The following is an 11357-nucleotide window of genomic DNA, read 5'->3' as shown; positions in this document are numbered from 1 at the left end:
CCTTCCGCAAGGCCCGCCCCTTCCGGCCTGTTGCTCTGCAGCCTCGCGCAGGAGTAAACAAAAACAGAAAAGGCACCTCTCCGCAGGCGGCTTTTCCGAAGCGGGCGCGGGAGGCCGAGAGGTGGCTTTAGGGCGCATGCGTTGTGGAGAAGCTGAGAGGCTTCCGTAGAGGCCTCTGTGTCTATGGTGAGCCGCGAAGGGTAGAGCGGCTGCGGAGAAAACCAGGATGGCGGCGCTGAGCGTTCGCGTAAGTAAAGGGAGATGCGTGTTACGTATGTAGGCATTTGTTGAATTCGTGTCCCCCGCTTCTACTCCAAGGAGCTCAGGGTGGAGCGCATAGTCCTCCTGGTTTAATCCCCACAACACCAGCCCTGCGAGGTGGGCTAGGCTGAGATTGAGAGGCAGCGACTGGCCCCCAAGGTCACGGCTTCCCCGAATCCTAGTCCGACTCCCCAACCGTCGCATCAGCAGCGGCTCCGTAGTAACGGAGCGGTGGGTCGGACGCTGCTGCTGCTGCCGCCGCCCTTGTTTGCCTTACGCCGCTTCCCTGCCTGTTTGTCTCGCAGCGCCTCTTTCTGCTCCCTGCCTGCGTCCTCCGCTCGTCGAAGTGCTGCTACCGCGGGGACTCTCCTTCTGACTGCGGGCGGGATCTGCTGGAGATCCCTCTGCCGCCTTGGCAGGCCCGGCCCCACGAAGCCCCGGCGAGGAAGCGCGCGAGGCTGCTGTACGAGAGCCGCAAGAGGGGCATGCTGGAGAACTGCCTCCTGCTCAGGTGAGCCGCCGCCTTCTGTTCTGCCTTTCCTAAACCACCTCGTTGCTTTCAACTTGGACTTGTTTCCTGGTAACCATATTAAGAATCGTGTCTTTAAAATTCCCACACTCCAGTATTTCTCCCCCTCTTTTAGTATATTTTTTTCTATTATTATTTCACTTTATAATGTATATAAAACAGAGATAAGAATGATGAAACTACTGTATGTTCTCTGGGCAGTTTAAACTGATAAAATCCAACTGGAAATTTAGCTGGAAAACAGTGAGTACAAAATCATTGTTGTCTTTCTCCATATTGTGCATCATTTTATAAACCTACATTTTTTAAAAAAGAAATGTTGTTCTCTCCTTGCACTTGGAAATACCCTTATCCAAGGACAGCGCTAGGAAGCATTGTTATGAAATACTGAAAATCAGCTTATAGAGGAAAAAGGAGAAAATTGTCCATTCTGTTTTCTCTTGGTTATCAAGGATATAGTCAGACATTGGTTTATCTTGATCTGGTAGAGGGAACCTGGGGCTGAATGTGGTCTCCCCTCTGGGCCCCTCTATCCAGCTTCTGGGACTCTTCTCCAAAGGCCACACCCCTCAGTAGCCCTGCTCCTCATTGCTTTTGCCTGGACCTTGAACTGTAACAATGCCTTTTGTTTGTCTGAATGGGTGTGCAGAAATTTCTGACACTTGCATAGCTGGAATGTAGTATCTTTATTACATTGTTGTATCTGTATCTTTTTTTCTACCTAGTTTGGTTTTCCCAGTATGCTTTTTTATTGTTTCCCATAGTTTCTTTGCCAAAGAGAATCTGAATCGAATGAATGAGCAACAGCTGGATCTTTATGATCGCCTGATTAATGAGCCCAGCAATGATTGGGATATATACTACTGGGCAACAGGTAAAGCAAAACACTGTATTTTGGGGTCACTTGCTATTGGCTCTTATGTGACTTGGGGGGGCGTGTCTTATGAAGGGCATTTCACAATATAAAAACTTAAAAATAAACAACATAGTAACAAACAAAAACAATAACCCCCCTGCACACAGTTAAAAAGGCCAAAGGCCTGGGAGAATGGGAATGTTTTTGCCTGATGCCTAAAGATATGTAAATGAAGACATCAGGCAAGCCCCTTTGGGGAGAACATTCCACAAGTGGGGAGCCGTCACAGAAAATGCTTGTTCTCATGTTGCTGCCCTCTGGACCACACACAGCAGCACAGTACACGTAATATTTCGACCTCTGTCCTGAAAAGGTGTGTGATTGTCCTAGAAGGTTGTCACTGACAATCCAAAATACAGTTTTAGCTATGAGCAGGATCTAAAAATTGTCATGTTCACCATATAAACATCCCAACTCTAGCAGTCAGGCTGATCAAGAGTATAACTAATGTATATACCTTTAAAACATATGTATTTTTATTTGCAGTAAGCCCTTTTTGAATTTAGTAGAACTTAACATCCTCCTTAACAAGTATAGTTTTAGGTTGCAGAACTGCTGTATAGTTAATGATAATACAGTGGTACCTCGGGTTAAGAACTTACTTTGTTCTGGAGGTCCGTTCTTAAGCTGAAACTGTTATTAACCTGAAGCACCACTTTAGCTAATGGGGCCTCCTGCTGCTGCTGTGCCGCTGCTGCACAATTTCTGTTCTCATCCTGAAGCAAAGTTCTTAACCCGAGGTACTATTTCTGGGTTAGCAGCATCTGTAACCTGAAGCGTCTGTAACCTGAGGTACCACTGTATATTATATATTTTATGGCAGGGGTGGGGAACTGGATCTGGCTAGTAGGCCAATACTCTGCTTCCCACGGGCCAACTTTGACAGATACATAGGACCACCCAACTGTCAGTCACCTGATGGCATAATACATCAAATGACACCTATCAACATTCAAATGGGTTACTATACAACAATCTTATTTGAAGATGCACTTTCAGCACCAATTAGCTGACGAGCATTACAGGGAACCTTTGAAGTCCATTTGGAGGTAGCAATTAGGATTCAAAGTGTTTGCTCCAAACAGCTAGTTGTTTTTTCTCTCCAAAGGGGAAAATGCTCTGTTTGGAGTGCCACTGACTCGTAGCAGGGCTCCCTCTCTGCATTAATCAGCTGATTGGTGCTGACAGAGAACCCTTCTTTCAAAGAAATAATTTGAGAACTCATTTTAAACTCCTGATTGTTCTTTTCTTGCCTATACCTGCCCCATTTCACTTACGATGTCTTCTGGGTTGTGGGCAACAGCCTCATGTGACCTGCACCAGCCTACCGTATTTTTCGCTCGATAACACGCACCCGACCATAACACGCATGTAGTTTGTAGAGGAGGAAAACAAGAAAAAAAATATTCTACACGAAACAGTGGATGTATGATTTTTGTGGTTCATGCTGATCTGATGGTGAGTTTGGGGTAGCCCAATGCAAAAATCCTGAGGATCCATGGGGACCTGTGCTTTGTAACCACGTTTTAAGTGAGGAGGGAAGGAAAAGCACTCAAGGGACAAGGAGCACGCGTGGAGCAAGCTCTGCTTCTCTCCCTCCCCCCCCCCCTTAGCGAGCTGAAAAACTTTGCTGGAGGGACAGAGAGCCTGCTTGCTTTATTTTATTTTTTTTATGAGATATTTATTAAAATTTCAGAAATAAAAGAAGTTACACTAGTAATAATAAAAAAGAGAAAAAAAGATAAAAAAGGAAAAAGGAAAAAAGAAAATACACAATACAAAGAAAAAATACAAACAATTAAAAACAAATCAATCTTTCCATATCTTATCTTTCATTCACTTGTTTCCCTGACCTCCTCACACCTCCCCTTTTTTGTATTCCAGTTCAGTAAGTTAATTCAGCAAATCCTTTCCCTCTTTGTTTTTATCTTAGACCTTTGTCTTAATATATAATAACTGTATATTCTCATCTATTAACAGTCCATTTTTACATAATCCTTATAACATTGCTGCTAAAAACCCCTTAGCTTCATTCCAACGTCATTCTAGCATTCATTAATTTTACAGTATTTCTGTAGATAGTCTTTAAATTTCTTCCAGTCTTCTTCCACCGACTCTTCTCCCTGGTCTCGGATTCTGCCAGTCATTTCCGCCAGTTCCATATAGTCCCATCACCTTCATCTGCCATTCTTCCAGAGTGGGTAGATCTTGTGTCTTCCAGTACTTTGCAATAAGAATTCTTGCTGCTGTTGTGGCATACATAAAGAAAGTTCTGTCCTTCTTTGGCACCAATTGGCCGACTATGCCCAGGAGAAAGGCCTCTGGTTTCTTCAGGAAGGTATATTTAAATACCTTTTTCATTTCATTATAGATCATCTCCCAGAAAGCCTTAATCTTTGGGCACGTCCACCAAAGGTGAAAGAATGTACCCTCAGTTTCTTTACATTTCCAACATTTATTATCGGGCAAATGATAAATTTTTGCAAGCTTGACTGGTGTCATGTACCACCTGTATATCATTTTCATAATATTTTCTCTTAAGGCATTACATGCCGTGAACTTCATACCTGTGGTCCATAACTGTTCCCAGTCAGCCATCATAATGTTATGTCCAACATCTTGTTCCCATTTAATCATAACAGATTTCACTGTTTCATCTTGAGTATTCCATTTCAACAGCAAGTTATACATTCTTGACAAATTCTTAACTTTAGGTTCTAACAGTTCTGTTTCCAATTTTGATTTTTCCACCTGGAAGCCAATTTTCTTGTCCAGATTGTATGCCTCCATTATTTGATAATAATGAAGCAAATCTCGCACTTTATTTTTTAGTTTTTCAAAGCTCTGCAATTTCAATTTATCTCCCTCTTGTTCCAGAATTTCCCAATATTTCGGCCAGTTGGCCTCCATATTGAGCTTTTTCAGAGCCTTCGCTTCCATCGGTGACAACCACCTTGGAGTTTTATTTTCAAGTAGATCCTTATATCTTGTCGAGACATTAAACAACGCTTTCCTGACAATATGGTTTTTAAATGCTTTATGTGCTTTGACCTTATCATACCACAAATATGCATGCCACCCAAATACATTGTTAAAACCTTCTAAGTCCAAAATGTCTGTGTTTTCAAGAAGCAGCCATTCTCTCAGCCAACAAAATGCGGCTGATTCATAGTAAAGTTTAAGGTCTGGCAGGGCAAATCCACCTCTTTCTTTTGCATCCGTTAGTATTTTGAATTTTATTCTAGGCTTCTTGCCCTGCCAGACAAATCTGGAAATATCTCTCTGCCACTTCTTGAAACAGTCCATTTTGTCCACAATTTGCAGTGTTTGAAACAAAAACAACATTCTTGGCAATACATTCATCTTTATCACAGCGATACGGCCTAGCAGTGAAAGCTTCAAATTTGACCGTATTTCTAAATCTTTTTTCACTTCAGTCCAACATTTTTCATAGTTATCCTTAAATAAATTCACATTTTTAGCAGTCATGTTAACCCCCAAATATTTCACTTTCTAAACCAGTGTTAATCCTGTCTCCTTCTGAAACCTCTCTCTCTCAATCACTGTTAAATTTTTCTCTAAAACCTTAGTTTTTAACTTATTCAACTTAAATCCTGCAACCTGACCAAATTCTTGAATCAGTTCTATTACTCTTTTAGTACTAGATTCTGGCTCCTGTAATGTCAATACTAAGTCATCTGCAAATGCTTTCAATTTATACTGTTTAGCTCCGACTTGTATACCCTTAACCAATTGGTCCCTTCTAATCATATTTAAAAGAACCTCTAGGACCGATATAAAAAGCAATGGGGAAATTGGGCAACCTTGTCGTGTCCCTTCCTCTATCTTAAATTCCTCCGTCACCACATTGTTAACAATTAGTTTAGCCTTTTGTTCAGAATATATTGCACTTATACCGTTTTCAAAACCTTGACCAACCCCCATCCCCTGTAGGTTTCTCTTCATAAAACTCCAGGAAATGTTGTCGAAAGCTTTCTCCGCGTCCACAAATATCAAAACTGCCTTGGTATTAATGTTCACTTGTAATTTCTCCAAAATGTTAATTATGTTTCTCGTATTATCAGACAAGTGTCTGCCCGGGAGAAAGCCTGCTTGATCTTTGTGTATCTCTTCCACTAATATTTTTTTTAATCTTTTAGCCAAAATATCTGCAAAAATTTTATAATCCACGTTAAGAAGAGATATGGGGCAGAGAGCCTGCTTGCTTTAAAGGAGCCTACCGGACAGGAGCCGCTTACAGGAGTGTAAGCGGCTCCTGTCCGGTAGGCTCCTTTAAAGCAAGCAGGTTCTGCTTCTCTCCCTCCCCCCCCCCTAGCGAGCTGAAAATCTTTCCTGCTATTTCCAGCAAAGCGGGATGAGAGAGATACAGAGAGCCTGCTTGCTTTAAAGGAGCCAACCGGACAGGAGCCGCTTACACTCGTGTAAGCGGCTCCCCTCCCCTCCCGCTTTGCTCCTTTAAAGAAGCAGGCACTCTGTCCCTCTCTCCTCCCCATTCAGCGGCTCTTCTCCCGCTGGAAACCATGGAGGAGGGAAGCATTCGCTCCGTAACACGCACAGACATTTCCCCTTACTTTCTAGGAGGAAAAAAATGCGTGTAATGGAGCGAAAACTACGGTAATTAGGGCCACAGGCTGAGACTTCCCACTGCCATTTTACAAGAAGTTCCAAAAACATTCTTGCTCCCTGTCACATAAAAAATGCCTTTCGTTTGTTTGCAAAGCAAGCATTCCATTTTGTTTCCTTTTCTGTACTTAACACACTAACTGGGATGTCTTTGAAATGGGGCTTGACAAATAATTTTAAGTCCAGTGACAAAATGATATTGGAAGACCTACTAGATCTGTACACTCTGTAGTTCTGAGCAGGGGTAGCCAATGTGATTTCATCCAGATTTTGCTGGACTGCAACTCTTATCTTTGTTGGCTGGCACTGATGAGTTGGAATCCAACATCTGGTGGGCACCTCAGTGTACAGAATCGTCAGACATTGGTAGCAGAGCTTATACTGTTATTTCATTTCTTCCTTTTTTCTCCCCAAAGAAGCAAAGCCTGCTCCAGAAATCTTTGAAAATGAAGTCATGGAGATGCTTAGAGAGTTTACCAAAAACAAGAACAGAGAAAAGAGACTGCAACAACCAGATCTTGAGTATCTTGTTGAAGCTTCACACTGATCTTGTGGTTTCTGGAGAAGGCCATACATTCTGGACATCCTTTGAAACCTAGAAGCACACACTGTGGTATTTAGGCCTCTTGAGTCCCACTCTTGTGAAATATTTCCTGAATGGTCTGTTTTCCATGCTTTGCTTATCTGTAATAAAGCTTCAGTGATGCGGTCCTTTAGATACTTGGTTATAGCTCCAATTAAATTCAATGCAACACTTCTGAGAAGACAGGTATAGAAGTGTTGACAGAGTACCTCTTCTGACTCAGAATGCACTTCAGCAATCCAACTGGTATAGGACTGCAGGGTGATTGATAAAAACAAAAGGCATTGTCGTGTGTTCTGGTTCATTGAGAAATGCACATGGTTGTTAAATTATACATAACAAATCACAGTTGTACCTCAACTTCTGAATGCCTTAAAAGCCGAACATTTTGGCTCCTGAACGATTGAAAACTGAAAGTGAGTGTTCTTGTTTTCAAATGTTCTTTTGGAAGCCAGACGTCTGACGGGGCTTCTGCAGCTTCCGATTGGCTACAGGAGCTTTCTGAAGCCAATCAGAAGCCGCGCTTTGGAAGTGGAACATTTCAGAAGTTGGATGGACTTCCGGAACTGATTCTGTTCGACTTCCAAGGTACGACCCAACAGATGTCAAGGCAATAAACAGCTATTTTACTTTTAAAAGACAACTGAAGGCGGCCCTGTTTAGGGAAGTTTTTAATGTCTGACGCTGTATTGTTTTTAATATTCTGTTGGAAGCCGCCCAGAGTGGCTGGGGAAACCCAGCCAGATGGGCAGGGTATAAATAATAAATTATCATTATCATTATTCTTATACAACTGTAGTATTATTTTATATTCTGCTCAGTTCTAGGATTCCTGGGCAGATTTCTGTATTGTATGATTCTGTCCAAAAGGTGAACAAATGATTGAGAATCATAGATTTGTGGAAGTCTGTAGTACTCTTCATGCTATAAGTGTATTTTCAATAATGAATGGATAGCAACCCCATATAAGTAATTCATTACTGGACATCTTAGATGCCGAGGGTACCTTCCTTAAGCCAATTGCTGGAGTTGGTGCAGTGATCTGACTCCATGCAGTCACATGACAGCAATGGGGTTGCCTCAGGCCTCCCCACAAGTGCAGCTTTGTTCTGGATATACTTACCAGTTTTCAGCTATGTCAGCCTATGCACTGTTGGGTGTGCCCATCACTTTCCTTCCATTCTGCTTCATAGGTTTATTTGCTACTGCCTTTGTCCAATTGCTACAACTCCTGTGTCCCTAGCCTAGAAGACTTTCTTATTATTATTATTCTTAGCCACAAATATTTTTGCAGGAATTTTGAGACCAGAACTTGTACATATTGGTGCTGTTTGTTAGTACATCTTCAGTAGATCAATGAGGCCAACATTAACAAGCTGCACATGGAAGATTTGGTCCTTGCATACTGCCCTCGTGTATGTCCTTGGCAGTGTGTGTGTGCTTATTATTTATTTAAAGATTTTTTTAATCCCACCCTTCAGCCAAAAAAGGCTCGCAGAGCAGCTTACAAATCATTAAAATCACTATATATGCCCTCAGCCTTACAATCTAAAAATACATGACACAAAGGAAAATGGAGGGAGCTAGGAGGAAATAGGCAAACTCTGGTTCAAATCCATGTTTTCAAGTCGCTTTAATGACCAGCTGGGATGGGAAAATGCAAGGAGAGGTGCCAAAAGCTACTGATCTCTCAGCTGTCCCAGTGGAGTGGCCCTACATTCCTTCTCTTCCATCATTGGCAACAGGCAGATGTAATTACTGCTACTCAGTGACAGTGGATGCACAGAGGGGCGTAATTCCTTCATAGAGTAGACGGCAGCCCCTATTCTGTGGTACCTTATTTTATGTGTTTTTTGTGGGGGGAAGAGTCATATGTTGGGAATTGTGCCAGGGTCCCCAACTACCTTAATCCAACTTTGGGACTCAAGGTTTTAGCTGGCACTTGTCAGTAAAAACCAGTGACACATGGTTATTGTTTCCCCCCCTGCTGACCCTATCCTTTATACCGTATTTTTCGCCCTATAGGACGCACTTTTCCCCCTCCAAAAATGAAGGGGAGATTTGTGTGCGTCCTATGGGGCGAATGCAGGCTTTCGCTGAAGCCTGGAGAGCGAGAGGGGTCGGTGCGCACCGACCCCTATCGCTCTCCAGGCTTCAGGAAGCTATCCGCAAGCCGTGGGAGAGCTGCGCGACTTCACGCAGCTCTCCCACGACTTGCGGAGAGCTGCCTGCACCCCGAAGCCAGGGGCGCGCTGAGCTCAGCACGCCCCAGGCTTCGGGCTTCGCGCAGCTCTCCCACAGCTTGCGGAGAGCAGCCTGTTCTGGGGGCTGGGGTCAGGGGAAGCTCGGGCTTCCCCCGCCCCAGCCCCGCGCCTGTGGGGGAAATAATTTTTTTTTCTTTATTTCCCCCCCAAAAAACTAGGTGCGCCCTATGGGCCGGTGTGCCCTATGGGGCGAAAAATACGGTAGTTGGTGTCTATTCATTTCACTCCTCTTCCCTCATTTGCTACCGTCTGATATAGTGGCAGCTGCTGCATTAAATGGATACTGTCTGTCCTTTGTAGTTGTTGTAATTTGATGAGTTTGGCAGTTAGTGAATACTCACACTGTCTCCCCCGCACCCCCAGATGTAGAATAATTCCCACCCACTTGCTATACCAAGCAAAGTTTAATATAGAAGTACACAATATACTGTTAAACAATGAATATCTCCAACTAAACATTCGAAAAAACTTTCTGGCAGTAAGAGCTGCTCAACAGTGAAACGGACTCCCTTGGAAGGTGGTGGGCTCTCGTTCCTTGGAGGTTTTTAAACAGAGATTGGATGGCCATCTGTCATGGATGCTTTAGCTGAGATTTTTGCATTGCAGGGGGTTGGGCTAGATGACCCTTGGGCCCCTTCCAACTCTATGATTTATTACATTTTTATACTGCCTTTCATTCAAAGATCACAGGGCAGTTCTCAACATAGACAAACTGAGAACAAAAAATTAGAAGCCGAAAGTAGAATTTAACTTACAAGAACATTATTATTTCCCAGAACACAAAAATGTGTGCCATTTGCTGACAAAACAAGGTTCTTCACTCCAGATTCCTTATTCCAAAGGGGACCACCCTTCCATTTGAAAATTTTATGTGAAATACTTAAAAATAAAAAAACAAATAGATCAGCCTATGTCTCTGTTCATAAATTTTCATAAACATACACTGTTTATTCAGTCTGCTTGTATTTCCTTTTTATATCTAATCAACTGCTAGCATTCCTAGCTGAATGAACTTTCGCTATTCTATTTTTAGAAGTTGATGGTGCAAAAAGAAGAAAACAGTACTGTGTGACTTGTGTCTAACCCTGTTAGCCTCTTTTCCACTTTTCAGTCAATTACTGGGAGTCAGGTATTTTCAAAACAGGTGTTTGAAATTGTTCTAGGATACATAAATACTTTTTCTTCTGGCCAGCAGTGACTTCTTCAATAATCATAAGTAACACTTTCAGACACCCAGGGGTTTCTACAGAACATGGTTTATGTCATGTAAAGGTAAAGGTACCCCTGCCCGTATGGGCCAGTCTTGACAGACTCTAGGGTTGTGCGCTCATCTCACTCTAGAGGCTGGGAGCCAGCGCTGTCCGAAGACACCTCCGGGTCACGTGGCCAGCGTGACAAGCTGCATCTGGTGAGCCAGCGCAGCACACGGAACGCCGTTTACCTTCCCGCCAGTAAGCGGTCCCTATTTATCTACTTGCACTCGGTGCTTTCGAACTGCTAGGTTGGCAGGCGCTGGGACCAAGCGATGGGAGCGCACCCCGCCGCGGGGATTCGAACCGCCGACCTTTCGATCGGCAAGTCCTAGGCGCTGAGGCTTTTACTCACAGCGCCACCCGCGTCCCTCTATGTCATGTACTTTTTTTTAATTAAAAAAAATCCTATTAAAACCAGCTAGCTGTGTGACAATTTGAAATACAGCTTAGCCCTCCTAGAGTTGGTTCCCCCCGCCCCTTATCACACAGAACTTTAAAAGTCATACTTAGGGTTACATGTTTCTTTGCAGCCACCTAGTCTATGGCATTACCTTTAAACTACCACATGGTGTCATTATAAGCATGATGATGATGTTTGCTCAGTACTAAATATTCACATGCAGCCTTGATCAAAAGTGATGTGTAACTTACATATCTTTAATTTTGTATGCTCAGAGATTTCTCTTCCGTGTCAGAGTTCAGATTGTGGAGATTCTGTGTCAAGCAGTGCCACATTCAATGACATGAGTAAAATATAACACAAATACACTTATTTTAGTCCTAGGTAAGCAACAGCACCAAAACTGAGCTATCTGAAACCCACAACTCATAGCTAAGACTTTACAATAACATTTCAATATTATTTTGCAGATACGAATGCAGAACACTGGGAGGTGGGATAATGGTG

At 43.0% G+C, this 11357-nt stretch overlaps 1 protein-coding gene across 2 annotated transcripts in view; it reads left to right on the top strand.

Moving 5' to 3' along the window:
- The first annotated feature begins 12 nt into the window (after positions 1 to 12).
- Positions 13 to 11357, top strand: part of SDHAF2 (succinate dehydrogenase complex assembly factor 2) — a 63510-nt gene continuing 52165 nt past the window's right edge. Inside the window, exons 1-4 of one of the 2 annotated variants that reach the window (XM_081022435.1) lie at positions 26 to 247; positions 567 to 772; positions 1555 to 1664; positions 6767 to 7066. In XM_081022435.1, coding sequence (XP_080878561.1) covers positions 227 to 247; positions 567 to 772; positions 1555 to 1664; positions 6767 to 6897 — 468 coding nt within the window. In that variant the 5' untranslated portion in view covers positions 26 to 226 and the 3' untranslated portion in view covers positions 6898 to 7066. Of the gene's footprint in view, positions 248 to 566; positions 773 to 1554; positions 1665 to 6766; positions 7067 to 11357 lie in introns of those variants that run through there. The other variant, XM_081022436.1, reaches the window with a different exon arrangement.

This window comes from Podarcis pityusensis (assembly GCF_964106645.2).
Source record: "Podarcis pityusensis genome assembly, chromosome: 1".
Classification (NCBI taxonomy): domain Eukaryota; kingdom Metazoa; phylum Chordata; class Lepidosauria; order Squamata; family Lacertidae; genus Podarcis; species Podarcis pityusensis.
This window is presented reverse-complemented; position numbering and strand designations above follow the sequence as displayed.